Genomic DNA, 21,603 nt, shown 5'->3' with positions numbered 1-21,603 from the left:
CGGTGCGTTGAGGAAGGGGGCGGCTCCGGGCAGGTGCGCTGGGGAGGTGGAGGAGAGCGTTTGGGGAAGAAAGGCTTGGGTCGGGTTTGGCGGAGAGGTGGTCTGGAGCAGCAAGGAGGCGCGAAGAAAACAAGGGCCCGTTAGATTGCTGGGGTGCCCTGCGGAAGAGCAGAAAAGTGGAGCCGGTGGAGAGGTGGCGTTTAGGGAAACCACTTCGACACCGCCTCTGCGCTGGCTTCGCTCTTCTGGGGGTGAGGAAGAGGCAGTGAGAGAAGGGGAGAGCGCTGGGGAGGTGGGACTGGGTGTGTGGTAGACGTGGCGGAGCAATCTGGCGTGTGGAAGTTGGTTATATCCCTGTGGTGGGAAGGGGGAAGGAGGCAGTTAAGGTAGGAGAAAGCGTGGACAGAAATAAGGGGGTGCAAGGGGATGTTAGAAGAAAGAGGGGGGTTGTAGAAGGACCAGGAAAGCAGTGGAGGTGAGGAAATGGAAGGAGAAACCCAGAGTATTCTAGGGTATAGGATTCATGAACTAACATAAGGGGATGAAGAATGACCCTTTGACAGTGCCTGTTGCTCTGTCAGCCAGAGTCCCCCATCACGTGTGGTACGTTTGTGAATTGGGTGCCAGAGCCAAACCTGTAGGTCCTTGCAAAGGGTGACAGCGTATCGGTCGGTGTGGGGCTCTCCGTGGCTGCACACAAGTCAGCTGAGTATGGAAGTCCTTTACGGAGATCTAGGCTTCTAAGTATTTTTCTTTCAGTTAAAACTTTTTGTTTTCCCTTTGGTGTGTCAAATGTTATCTTAATACATGTAAGCTTAAAGCGTTTGTAGTTTAAGAAAAATCTGAGAAGGAGCACTAGTCCCTTAAATCAAACCTTTGTCCATACGTAGGGAACGTAGCTGTAGGCTTTACAGCTGTACCCTGCCTACCACAGCTCCAGCCTGGAGGCACTGACCTGTCCTTGGGGCAGAAAGGTGATTAATTCTTGGCTACCTACGTCCTATAAATAGAAGCCTGGAAAGGCATAGCAGAAACCTAGCAGTCCCACACTGGTTTAATTTGTAGTTTATATTATCTACTCATAAAGTTGGGGCTATCTTTATGCTAGTGCTGGTCTTTTTTATGTATAAACGCTGAAGTACTTTTGTGCAAGGTGTAGCTGAGAAGTCAAGTTCAGATCACAGTAAGTAACTTGGTTACCTTTAGCAAGACCTTTGTGGTTAACCCTAACAGCATCCAGTCATAATATTTTCTTTTTGGAGTGTTTCGGGTCAAGATGCAGCATCACTTCCAGCTGTTTCAATCATTGTCTTCTATTCAGTGTGTTATGTCATGGGCAAAACCATAGGAAGAAGCCTGTTAAATGTGTTTTCAGAGTCTTTAGGCTGTTTCTGACTCACCTTTGTATATTGGAGCGTTAATGTGGAACCTGTTGTCTTAAACTGAGAAGAATTATTGGAGTAGCTGAAGATGAAGTTGTTTAGACTTGATGTAAGCTTCATTGCAGAGCTACCAGAGGATTTACATAGGTTAGCTTGCAGTTGTGGGAAAGAGATGAGATGTTATGTTTCACTTTTGAATTCATCTTTCCAGAGGCCTGTCTGGTTGTGTATTTGAGGTTAAATTGCCTGAGGTTTGGGGATTGTTTGTTTGCTGCTTTGTTTTTGAATAATTTACTACTTGTGGTTTGGTTTTTTTTCTTTTAAATGCTTCTTTAGTTTTAATAAGTCATTCTCTACCTCATTTAGACACTGAGGATGCCAGCGAAACTGACCTAGCAAAGCATGAGGAAGAGGACTTTGTAGAAATGAAAGAACAGTAAGTAACCCATTCTAATCAAAAGTAAGGTAATGTTCTGTTTATTTGGGTTTTTTTTTTTTTTTAAACTTTGCAAAGGTTTGGCCCAAGATTGGGGTTTTTAAGTGCCTAACCTAATGTAATAGCTAATGAGTCCATATACTTGTATTTCTTCTCTCCTTGCTTTCTCTGTTCTATTCAAGCAACTAAGCGCTGCTACTGTTTCAAACAAAGAAGTAGGTACGAGGTTCTGGGAGCAGCTGAGTATTGCTGCAAATGAACCCTGCTACAGACGGATCCTTCAAATAAAATAAAGGATCTACTTTATATAAGCAAGCAAAAAGCAAGATGCCAGTTTAAAACCCCTTAAACAATGGAATGCTAATAATTTCCAAGACAACAGGGTTTTTTGAGACTTGAAATAGTTTCCCTTGATGTTTACGTGTATTTTCAGTATTTTATGTTCTTGCTTACTGGCAGAACTTACGTGTTTTTATACAGGTCAGGAAGACTTGGCCTGGGTTAAACCACAGATATGTAAGAAAGGAAACGCAAGTTTGCAACAGCACCAGGAGTGGACTTTGGGATTTTTTATAATGTTAAGATCTACATGAGGAAATGCCTTTTGTTTTATAAGTAGGGAAATAGTACACAAATATTAAGACTTGGCAAAGTGGCAGAATGATTCTGTTGTAAAGTTTCTGGTGTCTGTAGATCTAAATGTCATTTTAGATTTTGACATTAAAAAAAAATTTAAAAATCATATTTTACCCTGAACTGTTCCCAAAATAATTGGTTTGGGTGCATTATAAAACCAATAGGGTGGCAGGGTTTTTAGACAGTGATAACCTTTCATTTGAATAATATTCTTTTAGTTGTTGCTTGTTTGTTTGCTTCCTGAAGTTCTTTTCAAAAGTTTTTAATTCCCTGCTAACACATTGTAACCTACCTAAGTAGATGGTGAAACAAATGATGTATGTTTGTTTTTCAAAGTAAACTGCATGCTCTCTGTATTTGCAGGATGTATCAGGACAAACTGGCATCTCTGAAGAGGCAGTTACAACAATTGCAGGAAGGTAAGCTTTGAAGGAGGGGAGAATTTTCAGCAGTTTTCAAAGGTCATAGAAGGATGAGGGTTTTGAAAGATGTAAGCGGCATCCTTCACTGAATGGTGGCTGTCAGTCACGCAGCTTAGTTAAAAATGTCAGCCACTTCCCATCCTTTTCCCCCTCTAAACACTCATTGTTAAGCCTCTGTGTGCTAAAGCATTTCTTAAAAGGAGTAGTTGGCTTTCTGAGAAAACGGGGAATGTGCTTATCAAAATAAACAAACTAGTACGGTAGTTTTCTGATTTCAGATATTAGAATTGGTGTATGGCTCCTTGAGAAAATTTAATACTTGGAAAACATAAAATTCCAGTGACAATCCACAATTTATTTCAACTAGGTACTCTTCAGGAATATCAGAAAAGAATGAAAAAGTTGGACCAGCAGTACAAAGAAAGGATACGAAATGCAGGTAAGCTGACTTTCTTTCCAAGATGCTGCATACAACTTAAAGTAATGGTTTTTATAACAACTGAAGAAAAATAATGGTAGCTCTGTCCTTTAGAGAAAAGGAACTTACTGGAGCAAAGGGGTTCTTCTGCTTCTGAGGGTACAGTGTAGGGTTTTTTGAGAATGCATGAAGTGTGAAGGGATCTGTCTTGGTTTTTAAATTTTTTTCCTTCAACATTGTTTACTGACTTTCTACTAAACACCAGTAAACAGTTTTAGTCTTCATTTGTGCGGAAAAAGCGCAAGTGAGAAAAAAATGTTTTGTTTTTATCTGGCACCATGTCTCGCCTACAGTCTCGCACTTTGGCTCGTTCTGTTGTGCAGCTTGTCTGGAACCTTCAGGTGCGCTGTTTCTTTCAGTTTGCAGGAATGGAAACTTAGGACTACGTGCTTTCCCAAAGATCTGTTTTGTGCCCTGGAACAACGAATACAGAGGGTTTGCTGCTGAAACTCTTCTCTGTAGCTGTGGCGCTGAATGGGCTGCCTTTACTTTGTGTTCTGGCACTCTCTTTCAGGAGTGAAGGCCCAAGTTAATTTTTAAAGTGCTCTAGCTCTCAGCCCTTCTGTGTAGCCTTTATTGTGTTACTGCAGAGAAATGGCTTGGAAATCAGATCTGTTGGCCTGCCCTTCCTCCTTCTTGTTTGTTCTCTTTCCAGTAGGTTCTTATCTCAGCTACTGAAGCAGAGCCTTTTATAAAAGCTATTATGTGGAATTAGGAAATGTAGCTGCTCTTCCTTTAGAAAAGTTGGCTGAATCCTGTAATGTCTGGTCTGTTATTCTGGGAAATATGGCAGAGGCGCAGTGGTGGTTGTATGATGACCAACGTACTCCAACCTTTGAGTAGTATAAACTGTGTCTTTCTAAAACTGCTTGGGATAGTAAAGGATTTGCTTGAGGAATTTAAGTGAATTGAACTACTTGTTAACAGCAATCTATCTTCTGAGATGAATTTCATGTACACTAGAGCTGCATTCTAATAATATTGGGTTGTTTTGATAAAGTTTAGACTGCAAACTTGTATTTCTGGCTGGCAAAGACCAGTGCTGCAGCAACGTACTTCTTCCACAGGAGGGCAGATGGTGATAACTTTCAATTTTACGATTAAAAAATCCAACTGCCTAGTACTACAGGAAGAATGGTCTTTTATGTTTATCCTTCCCAAGCTGGGGGTTTGGGGTTTTTTTTGAGAATTCACAGATATTAGAGCAACAGTTTAGATTTACCTGTATCTGATTAGCTCTGTAATACTGCTTCCGTGCTCAACTGGTAGAGTGCTTTGCAAACGAAAGGTTTCATTTTTATTGGGCCATTATCATCTTTGGTTTCTATTTTTTTTTTTTTTTAAATTTTTTGGGGGGGAAAAAAAGACACAGTAATACAGTGTTGCTACTACAGTCTTCTCCAAAACATATTTGAAGCCTGTGATCTTTACAGAATTTTTTACTATTTCGAGTATTGCTAAAGCTGAATATGCTGGTGAAATATGGTGACTTGAGGACTGATCAGGTGCCTTAGTTGGCTTTTCTTGGCACTATTTTGAGTAAAAACTTTGGTTTGGGTGTTAGGTCCTCCAGGAAACCCAAGAAAGGTCCCATCCTGCTTCATTTCAAGTTGTTAGGAATTGGACAGACATCAGTAGCAGGACTATTTCACACCCAGAAATCCATTTGCCTCATCCATAGGTCTGACTTGGACTAATCATTGCCATGAACTTAACCTGCAGTGATACGTAACCATTTCTGTGCTTGTTTTCTCAGGCACAAACAGCCTGAAATCAGACACATGTCGAGTAGATGAATCTTCTAACAGCTCCAGAATTATTTTTGAATGAGTCATTGCTGAAATTCATGAAGATGGCTTAAACTGTGAATTTTTGCCAGCCATACATTCAGCTACGTGTTTCAAGCTTCTGTCTGGGAAGTTTGTACCTAGTATTAATTGACTATAATTAAACTGGAAGAAAGATGGACTACATGCTTAGTACTGCTCGGAATAGTAGGTGAACTGACTAGTATGGAATACTGCTGTGTAAGCTTTGCAAATCTACTTGAAAATTTGTAGGAAACTTCAATTAACAGTATATTTTTGTGGGATTTTTTCATAGTGACTGTATTTTCAGCATAAAACTGGAAAGGGATAGTAGAGTTTGGGTGAGTACGTACACTGTTTAGTTCACTGCCTCTCTTGGCTGCAATATTCGATGACTTAAAATGTTAGGGAATTCATTTTGTGCATCTTTTGAAGATAATAAATTAAGTGTCTCTTCTCTTTCAGAACTGTTCCTCCAGCTGGAAGTAAGTACTCTTAATTTATCAAAGTATATATTAACTAGATGGAAGACGTATAAACCTCCTGTTTCATCAACTAGTGCTTGTTTTCCCAGAAGGCTTAAAGAAATTTTCTTCCTCCAGCTAGCATTATTACACTTGAGATGTAGTACAGGCTACTGTTGGTATTATTTGAAGTAACTTCTGGACTTTGTAATTAAAATTGAATTTGCTCATGGGCTGCTGTATGCTGGCTGTGCATTTGGCTTGTTTAAAAAGCTTGTTTAAGGTGGTAAATGATAGTGCTGTTTATAAATCTGAAGAGCTCTCTGCTAGGGACTTGATATGGTATGCAACATGAAAATGTTTTTTAAAAATAATTAATTCTTTTGCCACTATAGTACTGCTTGCTTAGTCATTTTTAAGTGGTTTTCTGTTGGTTATGAATATTGATAATCTTTAGAACTGGCTACAGTTTTGAACTGAAAAACTAATCAATGCCGCAGTTGAAAGAAGCTGTTGTGATATCATTAACTTGAGTCATTGGTTTCTTAGTTAACGTTTTTGTTGTTTTGGTTTGCATTAGACAGATCAGGTGGAAAAAAATTATGTCAAGGAAAAGAAGGCAGCAGCAAAGGAGTTTGAAGATAAGAAAATTGAGCTCAAGGAAAACTTGATTGCAGAGTTGGAGGAGAAAAAGAAGATGATTGAGAATGAAAAGCTAACCATGGAATTAACAGGAGGTAAAAACAAGATAGGCATTTGTCTTTTCTAAGCAGTAGCAGGGTGGATAAGAGAAATAAGATATAAAGGTAGCAATGCTGGTTTATACAGGCAGCTAGTGTGAAGGCTTTAAAGCTTTCTGAGTGCCAACAGGTGTAGAACACAAATTGGTGGTCTTTTAATGGAGAAAGCAGTTCATAATAAAATTCAGTGACCTGAATTACTAATGGGTGAATCAAAATAGTGCCAGTGAAGCAGCAGAGTGGATAGGCTTTCTTGTATGCAGAGAAAAGGGCTGCTTTAGTTCCTGTGATCTGGCAATAAAACTATTGAGATATGCCACAATACTGACCTAACTGGCAGTGCCAGGTTGTAAACTGTGTCCTTTTATTCTCCAGTAACAGGTAATCAAGACGTTGGAGAAAGGCAAAAAATAAAGGTTGAAATATGCTACTTAAATCCAGAAAAATAGATTTGTGAGCTACGTTTGTCTCCAGACTCTGGAAAATGGACATTAAATGGACAGATTTCTTTCATGAGACCAGTTGGTACCCTTGGTGTCTTGGCAATGCTCTTTGCAGTAATTGACACAGTGGGGCTAAGCAGAGGGGTAATTGGCCTCCTTAACAAATTGTCTTGCTGTGATACTGAACCAAAAGTCTGATGTGATTTCCTCACTTCACAGACAGATAACATTGGTTGTGTTGCTGAGGCCTGTCTGTGAGTTACGACTTTTATATCTTCCTTGCATAGTGTCTACGGAAGTTTTGTAAGCTAATAATTTAATTAGTGTTCAGAAGCAACAATTAAAACCTATTTGGACATAGTCAAGAGTGCTCTTGGCTTCTTACAAACTGTTAGGGCTAATCTGGTCTGGAAAACAGCTTGAGCTATGCTGTTTCCCTGATGTCTTTTTTTTTTTTTTTTTTTTTTTTTTTTTTCAATTATGAAGTCTAGTCTGATCTTACAAACTGTGCCTTAGCCTTAACTTTCCTGTTGTTATCCTATGCTTGTGCCTGTTCACTACTAAGTTGGGATACAGTACTAATCTTGTAAGCAGATTTTCATTAGTGGGTCAGGATCTGTCTAGATCTTAGCTTTGGAAGTCTCCATACCAATGTTCTAGGAGTCTGAAGGAATCCAGTTTCTCTATCAGTGGGACAGCTGTTAACATCAGGATTTGGATTTGCAGAGTTAAAGGGAGAGTGAGGAGGAGTAAAAAGAAGTCTTCAGTAGTCCGATTTGGGGACCAGAGATATGTGTCCCCCCATTGTTCTGTGTCCTGAAGAGACTTGTTTCATCAAATACTCTAACAAAAAGCATGTAACTGTGGAGAAGAGATCCATTCCGTGTGTGTTAGCCCTCCTCTATCTCCTTCCTTCCAGACTAGCAGAACTGTAATGTGATTTCTTTAGAAGTAATGGATTTCATTGTGAACATTTGCTGGAAGCTAAGAAATAAGAATACTGGAACTGATGTAGACTCGATGGTTTTCAAAACATATGGAAGTTCAGTGTGTATGAGGAGACAAGTTAGCAACCTTGAGGAATAGGTTTCTCTGGGAGTGCTGGGAGGGTTGCACTTTCATTAGGTTGCAATAGTGGCCTCCTGTTCTGGAGCGTTGTACAGTGTGGTTCTTAACTATTAACCCTTATGCAAGACTTTCAGGATAAATCAGTTGGTGCTTTAGCAGCTCTTCAAAACTTCCTTTATTCTCTCTCGAGAATCTTACAAGTTCTTCACATGTTTAAATATAAGACTCTCAAACTGCTTTTTTTTCCTGGAAACTTGTTTGGTGTTGACTTTCAGCTGACTTGTCACAATTTTAAGTTACGGGATGCTAATAAGATAGAGAGAAGAAAATTGATCTCTGCCTGTTTCGCATTTTAAGCAATATAGATACATCTGAGACCACTCATTTTAAACTAATTTTTAAAAAGGAGAAAGAGCCTTCTTGACTCGGCTGCATATAGCCTTGAGTAAGTGCTTCAAAACCCTTTTCTGAGGCTCTTGTAAATCAGTCTTAACAAGTGAGAAGAATAGCTTATGTTCAACACAGTAAGTTAGGTTTCTAGTGTCTGCAGGGCTATTAATGTTCAGTGTCTTTCAAATTCAGCTTTGAATCCTAGAGATAAGGTTTCCTTTGGCGTATCCTCAGTGGGTGGCACTTCATTTTTTTTTTTTTTTTTTTTTTTTTAAAAGCTTTTATTCTCTTGATGTGCAGCATGGTCATCCTTGTTCACCCTTGAGATAAGGAGAAAAGTAATTTGGTGTATTTTGAACATGCATAGCTGCTCAAGGTTTTAACGTCTAGAGGGAGCCAAAGAGGCTTCATAGGCTCAAGTGCTACCTAGGATGTGATTCAGGTGTATTCGGAGATGAGCAAATAGTTCTCAGCACGTAGAAAGAGAGGTGAGGTGATGTGTTTAGCATTTAAGATGTCATCTCTTAGTTGCCAGTTCAAGGTACCTTCATAAACTAAGGAATGATTTGTGAGAGTTTGAGTAAAGTAGTTCAGTTAAGACTACCTGTAGACATTTGGACAAACTAATTTCAGATAATTACTTAGTGATGAGACTTGTGTTTCATTTCAAACAGATTTTTTTCTTTTTCCCCAGTGCGTATGCTACAATTTATTTCCTGTCAACTGCTGCTCTGCATGTTATTAATTAGATTCATTTCATTAATCATAACGTGAAACATTTTTAGATAATCTGAATTTAAATGCTATTTGTGTTTAAAATTACTCCAGCAGACTTGTATCAGTCTTGAAGGCAGTAATTATCTGTATTCCTTTGACAAAGCTATTTTTCCAGCTTGAAGATAAGAAAGAGAGCAATTGATTTGTAGCTGATGTTTTACATGCTATTAACTATCCAAGTTTTGTTAGCAAAGAACTCCATGAACTTTGCCTTTTAAATGATATGTTCAAAAGCTGATAGCGATAGCATTAAAGAAATTTGCCCTGAATCCTTGCAGCATCATTGTCCTTGTTATCTGTACCTGACGGAGCTGTAAAATGCCCCCAAACCAACTGTGCCACTTCCAGCCAACCAAATCTGTAACCATGGCATCACAACGCTGTTACTGAGCAGTGACCTAGTATGAAAGAGAACTTGTATTCACTGTCAGCAGTTCCAGCTTGGATGCTGGAAGATATCACAAAAATACCCAATTTTCTGTATGAAAGAGGAAAGATTATTTTCCTTCTGCCCTGTGTAGAAAGCTGCTGCTTCTTACTCCTTTCCCTTTGGTCTTACCAGCTCTCCAACTTCATTACTCTACAGATTCAATGGAAGTGAAGCCTATTATGACAAGGAAGCTGAGGCGACGACCAAATGATCCAGTTCCTATCCCAGACAAGAGGAGGAAACCTGCCCCTGATATCCTTTTACAGAGTCATTGGAGGGCTATTGTATTTGAGGCCAGCATGCTACCTGTATCTATGTTGTTTCCTACGGGAAGGAAAATGAAATGAGGTGCTAGGGTCAGGTTTTAATCTAGGAAATACTGAAGTACAGTTTGTCATCTATAATGTGTGATAAACGCATATAACGCAACCAGTCTTTGGAGATCCCTCGGTATCCTAACTTAAACTTCAGTGTCATGAGATAACTTATTTGGTTTTTTTTTTTTGTCAGTGAGAATAGTTTGAATTCTTCAGGCAATTTTTTTCAAAAGGAAAAACTTGAGAAGAATGTTACATATAAACGCTGAGGTAATTGATTCCGTAGATAGTGCATGGCTTTTTACGTGAGCCAAAGCTTTTCCCATTTCATGATGTGACAAAACATTTGCTAGAAAGATCATATTTGTCGTATCAAACTAGTTTTTCCATTCCTGATAAAGGCTTCAGATCTCTAATCCAGAGAGATGCATAGCAAAAGCAAGGAGTGCTAGATTTGTTCTTTGAATAAAAAAAAAAAAAGAAAATCCATCTTGTTTTTATATACCACAAGAGAGAGAAAACATGTATATATAATACTTCTGTTCTGCCTCGTTGCATGTTTCTTATAATTAAAATGTTCCGTGGCTTCTGGAAATACATTTTTAGCTCCTCTGTGATGATAGGCACTTTTTCTATTTGTGTATTAAATTCACCTGAAAAGGAAGGCAATGATATTTGCTTTGCAGAGGTTTATTAGATTCCGAACTTGTATGGCTTAAATCAGATTAAAAAAACTTATCTCTTGACTTCTGAGTGACTCACATTTTCTGAAGGCAATATCAAACCTTGAACTTGTAGAGTTCATGTGGGATGGTCACAAGCATCTCCAGTTTTAATTAACCTTTTTCTGGTTGGAGATTCTGTTCAGTCTTTCAGGAAGAAAAAACCCTATTTATTAGTGGCTCTATCTCATCCAAAATAAATGAGTTTCATAGTGAACATGACCTACTAATTGAGCATAATACAGCAGCCACAGTATGAAACTCTGTCTGCCTTTCCTTACTGGGGAGAGGATTAAAGTCTATCAGAGCCAAAATCCTTAAAATGCAGCCTAGCAATTGTTAACTTCGGCTTAATACTTGGAATACTTTTGACTTGGTTAAAGCTGGAGAAGGGTGTCTGCTGCTTTGGGTATTCCTTCTGTGTACTTGGGTTTTTCTGGTGTGGAAATGACAGGAGCAGTAGAAATGGGAAGTAGGAAGATGCGACTGTGAAACTATGCAAAATGATAGTGGATTTCTGATGAGGCTAAAATACATTAACTTCTGTGTTCTGAGATTTTGGTTTTGTTTTCAGGTGAATGATAGGCTCTTATTTATCACCATCCACACAAGGATGTGTTTTGTGCCTCTGGCTTCATTTTCTGGTTCGCTTTTGAGTTTTTTTTTGTTGGCTTTCCCCTTTTCTCACTATCTCTCTATTCCTGCCTACTGAGTTGCAAAATAACGAGTTTCTTTTCCTAGGACTGGGTGGGATTTGGCTTAATGGTACAAAATCTGAAGTGAGTCTGTTGTGTTTCAGCTCCCAGATTGTTCTCTACAGAAATGCAAGATGAAAAACACTGAAAACGCTAGTGCTTGATGCCTCCACGAAGTAAATGTCAATGCGCTAAAGGTTTTTCATTGATGGTTATGTCTGAATAAGTTAAAATGATTTTGCACTCTATTTGCTGCTAAATATGAGGCTCTGTGGAGATGGACTTGTATTAATTCATATGACAAAAAATGCTGAAGTATGACACACATTAAAACCTTATGCAACTTTACAGAAACCTTTTGGCTTATGTTTAGTTAAGTAAAATGTCATTGACCTTTAATTTTTAGCCTTGATTGCCAAGAGCTTATAGGAACCTTAATTCTGGATACCTCAGCTAAATTATTTGTTGACTGATGAGCAAATAATGGAGGACCTGAGAACACTGAATAAGGTAGGGATTATTGCTTGACTTGTATTTCTTTGTTTTAAAGTGAAAGCTAATGCTTCCCCTGAAGAGAACAGAGCTCTCTTTTATGTGCCTTTCTGAGATGTGGGACTATTTCATCCCAGTAGGCTTTCTGAAGTAACACAATAAAAGCTTTAGCAAGATGCTATCTCCTCCCTTTTATTTTAATAGGTTTAATTAACCTAATTAAAATGGCTGTCATCTAAAAATGTTACCTTTTGTCTGAACCGAGTGATGAGCTATCTTAAGGAGTTTCTTTCTTCCTCCGCAGGGCTGAACAGATGTTAACACCTCTTTCTGTCAGATCACAGGCTGCCGCTGTTTTAGGCCTTAATGTGTGGGGTGGTGTTTTTTAGTTTTGGTTCACTGTTGCAATACTTCAGCAAACTGGATAGGGTGCAGTATGTATGTTTATAGTTTTTCTAGATTTGAACGTATTGCTTTCTTGCTAAGCACTTTAAGGCTTATCTAATTTTTTTAATAGAGGCTGTTTGTTAAGGCTTTTGAGGATGGTAGTGGAGCATTTTTTGGTGCCAGCTGTTGAAATGTCTCTAATGATTTATCTCCTGTATTTTGTGTACCTTGAGAAATTTTGGATCATGTTAAAAAATACGGTGTGTTAGATAGTTTGGTTTTGACTTGGTTTAGTGGATTATCTGAATGCTCTGAAGTTCAGTTTGCAGACCTTTTGTATCATGATACTGATTATCTACACTTTGGCTATTTATAGCATGCTGTTCTGCTTATGTGTTATGCCACTTAACAGTACATTTTTTAAAAAAAAAAAGTGGAGTATGGAAAGTAAGACTGTCTGAAATTATTCCTGCAAACTTCTGTGGCTCATGTCAGATCTCTAATACGTCTTTGCTCTCTTTCCATGTAGCTTAAATCACCCAAGAGACCAGGTGAGTTAACAGTTGCATTGGCACTTGTTCACAGTCATGCTGTTTTGAACAGAGAATTATGCTGTAGACTTGTTGACTGAACAACTGCTGACTGTGTAATTTGACTGTATAATTGTTTTGACTGTGTAATTGCTGTTCTTTGGGTAGCTACTGTGGCGAATGGGTGCTGTGTGGAGTCTCTTCATCTGGTCTGCAGTTTGTCAGGGATGGGAAGGGAGGCATATGCGTATTTAGTGGCTGAAACATTTGGGCATGGGACAACCTAACCGTGTAAAGAGGTTTTTCCATTATATTCAGATCCATCTGGGCAGCTTGGCTGCTTGTCAGGTAGATGGAGGGATTGAGAACTTACTGCTTTATGCCTTCAGCTCTCTAGATGTCTGTACACTTTATTTCAAGACAGAGTGGTGCTAACTTGCCTAAGTAATTCTGACCCTATTAAACTACTTTACTATAGATTAGAATTAAAGGAAAATCAAGGACATGTATCACCTACCTACCAACATTTTTTTTTCCAGATAATTGTTATATTTCAGTGAATACTGTAATTTATATACTCAAGGCAGGACATGTATCACCTACCTACCAACATTTTTTTTTTTTTCAGATAATTGTTATATTTCAGTGAATACTATAATTTATATACTCAAGGCACAGGTTGAATTATTCGTCCCAATAGAGAATGTTTTTCTGATGGAAACATGAGTTTGTAGCTTTCTCTGCTTAATATTTCTGCTTAATAGGACCTTATTAATTGCAATTCTGCAGTCGGATGTGCTCCTGTGTGGTAGAAACATGCTGGTCTTAAACACAGTCTTTATCCTGTTTTCAGCCTCTCCCTCCTCTCCTGAACACCTCCCAGCTACACCAGCAGAGTCTCCAGCACAGCGGTTTGAAGCCCGGATAGAAGATGGAAAACTCTACTATGACAAGAGATGGTAAGTCCTGGCAAATTTCTGTTTTAATCACTCTGAGCGTTCTGTAGTGAGGAGACAAACACTGCAGAGAGAAATTGCTTTGATAAAAGAATTTGAGGACAAAATGGTTTTGGGCAGAGGTTAGTCACTTCCTCGAAGGCTAATCATTGCAACTTCGGTAAATCAGAAGTGATAATGGAGTGTTTAGACATCATAGACTTTCAGGATTAACTACTGGCTTGAATAAAAGGAGACTTAAATCTTCTCCATGAAGTCAGTAATGCACACTGTGACACCTGGGAAACATTTTTGTCAAGCCTAGTGTTAAGTAAGAGAGCCACCAGCAGATGCAGTGTGATGTAACCGTGAAGCTGGTCAGCTAGGACACGGATACTCCGTGATTGCAGGGACAGTGGTGTCGGCAGTATTCCCAGTCCTGGTGTTCAGTTTTGTCGAACACTAGCCCATCGTTCCACAAGGTGGCGGGAGAAATGTTGTGCACCAGATGAGCAGGATGAAAAATGTTTCTAATAAATCCAAATAACCTTTAAAGATCAAACCCACATGGGAGAAGCAACTTCAGAATTGCTGATTTGATTTAGCTCTGTTAAGTTTTATGGGCATGTAGCTCTGCAAGCCTCGCAGAACACAAGGAAAATATTGAATTTTGCGGAGAAATCTTAGTAGGTCTTAAACTTAATCTGTGAGACATGCAAAACTGGATAATCAAGGAGGCGATCTAGTACTCCTTGAGCAGAAAGCAATTTGCAAGTCATATGCTTATTTGTAGCCTACTTTGGTGTTCTGGTGGCTCAAAATAACAAGTGACGAGGTTGTAATTTTATCACTGAAAATGATAGGTGTGAAGCTTGTTTTCTACACCACAGCCATCTCATACAGTTGGTCAGTTTTTCCTTCTGCTAGTCTTCTGACAGTGCAGTTTCATTGAGGGTTCAATGTATACAACTCTGATAAAAGCTGCTGCCTGCAGCTTAAAATTCCGTGAAGCGTAAAGCATACATGAACTAAACGGGCTACTTGTCACTTCACAAATTCATGAAGTTGGTTTTTTGCTTTCATTTTTTGTGTGTATGTAAAGTGACTGTCCTCTAGGATATATTTGGATGAATAAACTGTTCTTCAGAATTTTTAAGCATGTGGAGTATTGTAAAGTGTTGCAGAAATAAACAAAAAACAACCCCAAGGAAAGATGGAACCTGGAGTAATCTGTCAGTAAAGCTCCCAAGCTCCCACCAAATTTAAACCTAGGAGAGCTTCAGTGAGCCCAGGTGAATCTCTCGAGAGCACCAGCTCTCTCTGAAAGATATCTAGTTGGACACAAAATACTATCAGATATTTTCATCTTGCTGAATTCAATTGTCATGGGGGTCTCACCGTCAGGAATTCCAGCAGTTGCCTTTCTTGTCTTCCTTGTTCTTATGCTGTTTTAAGATGAGTATTTTACAATTTTTTTTTGCTGTAATAATCCTGCTTAGATCTTTTGATTGATAGTAATAGTACTTGCACAAAGCAGCTGGTATTTTAAAATGATGAAGTAACTCTTGATAGTGGGAGGGTAATTTTTTCTGAGGTGTATTAAGACTGTAGCTGCTGGCATGCACCAGAAATAATAAAACTGACAGCTCAGGAGTGACTACTTTCTCTGTTTCCTGAGAGCAGCCATGAAGGGCCATTATCTCAAAATAGAGAATGTTTAAGGCTAGTAATGGGCTCCCTGAGGTCTTGCAGAGACATCTCACAAACATATCTCCAAAATGGAGACTTTGTATAGAGTTTCAGGTGGATGTGGAATTAGACTTCAGTTTCTTATCCTCAGTCAATTTGGTCCATCCCCCCCGTCAGATCCTAAAATACAGTTCACTGTAAAACAACCATCTTTTTGCTCTTAGCTTTGTGTACAATAACGCAGAGTGATTTCTTTCAATCTTCTGATGGAGATGCAGTTGAAAATCTTGTCCTTTCAGCAAAATATTTTGTAGCAGAAAGTGGAATTATTTCTGGTTGCCTCAGTTGTTTGTATTGTGTATTTTACTTACTGCAAGAGTTGTTTGGCGCTTTCCTTCCCTTGAGAGCCAGCTTAAATTCCATTGTGTTTTTCATTGAAGTATTTTCCTCAGTTCTACCCCTCTGTTCCCATGTGGGTATATAAGCCTGGCAAAAGGCTGACATGAGCATGTAACTGAGATGTACCAGGCTGCTGTGCCATCAGCTGACCTGTCTCTCTGCGTGCGTGGAGCATGAGGCAGTTCAGACAACTCTTCAATGAGAAAGTGCTGAACTAGCCAGGTAGCTTGCCTTTTCTGTGCGCAGCTAACAGATTTACTGATGGGCAGTAACTTGTGATGTGAAATCCAGGGGCTGAAGCCAGCTTCATGTGTGTCATTAGCTTTGGAATTCACTGATAATGAAAAACTAGAAGAAATATCTTTGAGTGGAAAAATTATTTCATTATCTGTGCGGGCACAGGTATTACTTGAGAGCTGTCATTTGCGGCGGTATCTTCTGCACTCAGAAGTTTGTGCACTGATTGTATCAAGATCATCAATTCTCCTTGCTTAAGCAGTCACGGCATGGCAGGACACTGCTGGACTGAGATATTTTTATGTCTTAGTGAGGTCTCGTTTGTAGTGGCTTATGCTGTTCCTTTATATCAACTAATGATCATTTGAGCTCAGTTAACTGAGATTTTTGGCTCAGACCATTGCTGCTATTACATTGCCCTGGAGCCCACTGTCATACTTTCTGTTAAAATGAGGGAGAAAGAATAATGGTCGGGAATAAGTGTCTCAAGGTTGCAGAATTTGAGGGGTTTTTTTTCGTTACCTCGCCCAGCCTGCTGGTAATTAGTATGTTTGGAAGGCAGAAAGCTGACACTATCATTCTTGTTACTGGCAAGCAGTGTGAAAATTCTGGGTACATGAGCCAGGAGGAAGAGATTATGGAATAAACTATTGGAAGACTTCCATATTTACAGTATGGTTATTGTAGAAATAACTGTAAAGTTTATGGAAATCCATGCATTTTGACAAATGGCTGTCAGCCACTCAGGCTGCAGGGAGCTGCGTAGTGAGTCGCTGCTGAGGGAATCTCTGTGCAGCGATTCTGCAACTTGGATTGCCCGGTTAAATATGAAGCACATCACGTTTAGGGTAAAGGTGGAAATATAATTACGCTTTTATAACTATAAAGCATTTTAGTGCTCTCTTGATTAAGATTACTTACAAATAATCAGTTCCAGTATTATTAGTTCTGCCCACGGAACTCTCCTAGGCAGAATAAACAGAAACTGGGGAGTTTTGTCTGGCACGCTTTTGCAGCAATGTGGTCTGCAAAGAAGGCAAGACCATGAAATCAAGCAATTCAGAGTTATGAATTTTGAAGTTTTAACTGTTTTATACAAAATGCACTAAGAAAGATATATAGCATGACTAAAATATGAACTAAAAAGGGAAAAAATGTATACGCTTAGACAAGGCCTCCTTATGGCACGTATATACAGCTTACAGAGTCAGTTACCCATCACTTACCATTTTGGGTATTTTCACAAAATAAGACCATATTAGAAATTTGAGGTCTCTGTTTAAACAATATATAGACTGCACCGATTGAGTACAGTTCACTTTGGTGCACTAGTAATTTTGCGTTGGGGAATGTGAATAACTTCTTAGTATCTGTGATTTGCTGTGTCACATTTTATCAGGCATAATGTGAAGTTGCCTTCTAAAATCCATCCTGTGTCTGAAATGTGAAAGGCTAGTTTGATTGTCTTGAAACATGGGCTTATTGTCACAGTGTTCTCCTGTCTTGTGGCTTCTTTCAGATGTGAAATCTGTTTTCATCAATCCGCGTACAGAAATGAATGTGAATTGAGAGAGCTTCATGCATTCTGAAGCATCATTTAAATGCAAAGCGTGCGTGTAGAATCAGACCACCCGCTACGCTGGTGAAGATGGGGAAAGTGGTGTGGAAAGAAAGACAGACTTCATATTTACTCTATCCGCATTCTTGTAGAATCCCAGCTTTATCAATCTTACTGCTGTTTCTTTTCTCAGTCTTTGGACAGCTAATGGTTTCATGTGTTTCTTTTTTTAATTTTTGCAGGTACCACAAGAGCCAGGCTATTTACCTGGAGTCTAAAGAGAACACTAAGATCAGCTGTGTGATCAGTTCCGTGGGCGCCAATGAGGTAGTGGGCTGCTTTGTTCTTCATGGGGATGGGGGAATCCGTGGGTCGGTGTGGGCAGGTAGATGACTATCTAGTAATGAAAAAGAGAAAATCAGTATTGCTTTCGGAAAATATGTAGTTGTCTGGTGTCTAAAGAAGCTGAATCCAAGATAAAACTGAGTTGAGAGATCTCTTGAGATAGATCTGAGATGGGAAGAGACTTGCTGTGTTTCTAAAGAGTGATCCTACATTTTGCAAGCAGTAGTTTGGCAGGCAGGAAAAATGGGGAGAACTGACATGTTGTTTCTTACTGGCACTGTATTCCTAAGTTCCATTTCCATCATTTCAAGAACATACATACAGTTATTAGTAATATGAAATTAAAAAAAAATAAAAAATCCCAGTGGGAACCCAGAAGAGAAGGAGGAAAAAATTTTGTCACCAAATTTAGTTAAGGGGAGAAAATTGTTCCTGCTAACCTGAGTACATATGTTGTGAAGTAAGCTGGCAGCATTCATCACCTACGTGGGAGATGGTGCAGGCGAGTCATTTGTCTGAGCCAATTTCCTTGTGGCTAATGATTAAGGCTTAGAGAAGCAGGTGAAGAGGGGCGCGTGCCTAAGATTGATGTGGATCTTGCTGCAACATAAGCTGAGGGCAAAGGGAGCAGTTTATTCTTTGCTTGCAGATTCCAGGCACTTCAAGGAAAGAAATGATAGACTTGAATGCACTTCTCTTCAATCAGCTAATAAAGTAACTTTAATTTGTTTTGGCAGTTAAGGGGAAATATTTTATTTTCAACAAAATGAGTTGCATATGGGAGATGCTTTGTATCACAACTGTTCTCCTTGCAATAACAGTTGTTACGCTCAACGGTTGCTTATTTAGATAAAGTAGTAGCAGCGTGCTAACAGATGCATTAAAAATATAGTAGTGCTAATTTGATTAAAATTATTACTGTTAAAACATCAAAACTCAATCTTTTGGGAGCACCTTACTTGAAACCTGGAGGAAATGCAGTCCGTTAATTATAATTGCATGAATTCCACTTTAAAGTGAAACAATAGGTTTCCTTTTAGTTTTGTGGGGGTTTTCTGAGAGGCTGGGGAGGAGGAGGCATGGCAGTTGTTTGCCCTGTGATGGTTCCTTGCAACAATATAAAGCCAAGGGAGATAAATACTTAACAGAATACTGAAATGAGAAGGCATTCTCTTGGGAGTACAATGTGCGCGTCTCAGATTTCATCAGACATTCAAAAGCATGGTTGCCAAACTAGGATCGCACTGGGTCCTGCTTGAATTTGCAAGCTAGAAGGCAGACCTAGATTTGAGGTCTCTCTAATTGTAGACTGGAGTCAAAAGTTGATAGCATTTCTAAAGGAAGTCAAGTTATTCGAAGGAACCTTACTGCAAATATTTACACAGAGTCTCACCATCAGCATTTCCGCTAATGCTTAAAGTGAAAAGTAACTATTATGGCATAGTTACCTTCATGTGGCCAGGGAAAGGAAGCAGTTAACAGCGTATCAGAGGCCCCTCTGTTCAGACAAAGGTCTAAATCAGTTTTCTTGAATTGGATTTTAACTTGAATTTTCTAATCGGCTATGGGCCTTTCCAACACAGAGTCTGAGCTGTGATGATCCTTCTTAAAAAACAAACCAAACCTATCTTCCCAGGCTCAAATTCTTTAAAACCTGGTGACGTGTTTAGATTCAATCATTTGCGTTTTGACAACAATAAACTTCAGTTTGTGCAGGAAAGGTGGGTTTTTTTGTTTTTTTATTCCCATGAGTCTATTCAGCAGTCTCTGTTTGGAAGTTGGAAAAAGGAGGGAGCTTATTCTTTCACAGTCTAGGAATAAAAGAAATTCAGAGATGGAATCATGGAATGTTTTGGGTTGGAAGGGACCCCTAGAGGTCATAGTCTAAACCTACCCTGGTTTAGTTTAAAACCATTACCCCTTGTCCTGTCACAGCTGGCCCTACTAAAAAGATTTTCCCCATCTTTCCTATAGGCCCCCTTTAAGTACTGAAAGGCCGCAATCAGGTCTCCCCGCAGCCTCCTCTTCTCCAGGCTGAACAACCCCAACTCTCCCAGCCTGTCCTCATAGGAGAGGTGCTCCAGCCCTCGGATCATTTTAGTAGCCCTCCTCTGGCCCCGCTCCAACAGTTCCATGTCCTTCTTGTGCTGAGAGCTCCAGAGCTGGATCCAGTGCTCCAGGTGAGCGCTCACCAGAGTAGAGGGGCAGGATCACCTCCCTCGAACTGCTGGCCACGCTTCTCTTGATGCAGGCCAGGGTAGGGTTGGCCACCTGGGCTGCCAGCACACATTGCCGGCTCACGTCCAGCTTTTTGTCCATCAGTACCCCCAAGTCCCTCTCGGCAGGGCTGTTCTTGATCCTTTCTTCCCCCAGCCTGTATTGATACCGGGAGTTACCCCAACCCAGGTGCAGGACCTTGCACTTGGTGATGAATTTGGCTGTTTCTATTCACCATCTTCAGTTCTTTAAAATGAATAGATGTTCTCTTCTGATTGCAAAATCAGTTCAGAATATGTCTTGATGCTTTTGTGTTTATGAATGATGCAGCACATTTTATTGCTAATAAGTGATTTCACTGTTGTGGTCACTTAAAACTGAATTTCAATTTTCCTCCAAATGGAACTTAATAAAGCAGTTATAACTTTAGCAAAACAAATATACCATTCCATCATTTTGTGACAGAACATACAACTGTACATGTTTGGTGTTCTGTACAGTTGCCTAGAGTTTGTAGATTTAAGAATGCTGCTGGTTAGTAAACCATACCAAGTTCTTAGAAATGTTGCAGTGGAGAGATGATTATCAATGAACCTGGATTCTGATTTTTCTAAAGAAACAACTGAAGTACAAATTCAGGCAAAGACTACACTTATTTTATATTGAGACCTTCTGCTAATAAAGTGAATGTATAGTTAAAATAATAGAGTTAAGTCAGTCTACCATGCCAGGCCTGTAGCTAATATGGTATCTAAAAAAAACCCCAAAAACTTTGGATAAATTATACGCCAACACTAACTTTATAGTCCTTTGCAGTAGGCAATATTGGACTTGTGTCCTAAAATACTCTAGTACTAAGAGCTAGATAACTTCTTTTCCATGCATTTATTTAAATATGTTTAAATGCATTAGAATGATAAAATGCTGAGGAGTTTAAAGTACAGGTATTTGGGTCTAAACTTCTTGAAAGTGGTTTTTATTTTTTAAAAATTCTGAATGGCTGCCTCCGTGGAAGCAATTTGTCCTTTGAAACACACTGTGTATCAGCCAGTTAGGTGAGTGCTTCCATGCAGGTCTTTAAAAAAGAGGACCTTTTATCTGCAGATACAATTTATTTAATACATTGTGAGAAATGCTTCGCTGAACAAAATCAGAATAAGCTTTTCATTTGACTAATAGTTACTTGCCTGGGCAAATCCCAGGAGAGATAATTTTATGATCTGTGGATCTAGAGAGACTTATTCTTGATTAGGTAAAGCTTAATGCCAGAGTTCTGTTGCAAACTGTAGCAGAAGGAAACTTCCTTTCCTGGTGATGCTTGGGAAGAGTAATTTTTCTTGATGACTGCTTTGAGCAGGAAGTTAGGGTGGTAAAGTTAGAAACCTTATTTTGTGTTCTACTTGGGTTGCAAATGCTTAATGTGGGGAAGAAGGGCTTAAGCCCTGAGTGCACCCTGAGTAACCGGGTGTTCAGATCTGGCAGTAAGAATACTTGGACTTATTTGTCAGTGTGTTGCTTACTGTGGATTTTCCCTTTTTCTCCCCAATATATCTCCCTGCCTCTTTTTTTTTTTTATTTCATGCAGATCTGGGTGAGGAAAACCAGC

The 21,603-nt window shown here is 39.3% G+C and overlaps 1 protein-coding gene across 1 annotated transcript in view; it reads left to right on the top strand.

Moving 5' to 3' along the window:
- The first annotated feature begins 1,752 nt into the window (after window positions 1-1,752).
- The window catches only part of SUDS3 (SDS3 homolog, SIN3A corepressor complex component), a 24,685-nt gene continuing 4,834 nt past the window's right edge, over window positions 1,753-21,603 (top strand). The window contains exons 1-10 of the mRNA XM_035898411.1: window positions 1,753-1,818; window positions 2,818-2,873; window positions 3,244-3,315; window positions 5,628-5,647; window positions 6,207-6,363; window positions 9,631-9,726; window positions 11,657-11,718; window positions 12,617-12,638; window positions 13,471-13,576; window positions 17,678-17,762. Coding sequence (XP_035754304.1) covers window positions 1,808-1,818; window positions 2,818-2,873; window positions 3,244-3,315; window positions 5,628-5,647; window positions 6,207-6,363; window positions 9,631-9,726; window positions 11,657-11,718; window positions 12,617-12,638; window positions 13,471-13,576; window positions 17,678-17,762 — 687 coding nt within the window. The 5' untranslated portion in view covers window positions 1,753-1,807. The remainder of the gene's footprint in view (window positions 1,819-2,817; window positions 2,874-3,243; window positions 3,316-5,627; window positions 5,648-6,206; window positions 6,364-9,630; window positions 9,727-11,656; window positions 11,719-12,616; window positions 12,639-13,470; window positions 13,577-17,677; window positions 17,763-21,603) is intronic.

This window comes from Egretta garzetta, unplaced genomic scaffold (genome assembly GCF_000687185.1).
Source record: "Egretta garzetta isolate BGI_Z169 unplaced genomic scaffold, ASM68718v1 scaffold7, whole genome shotgun sequence".
In the NCBI taxonomy this organism is placed as follows: domain Eukaryota; kingdom Metazoa; phylum Chordata; class Aves; order Pelecaniformes; family Ardeidae; genus Egretta; species Egretta garzetta.
This window is presented reverse-complemented; position numbering and strand designations above follow the sequence as displayed.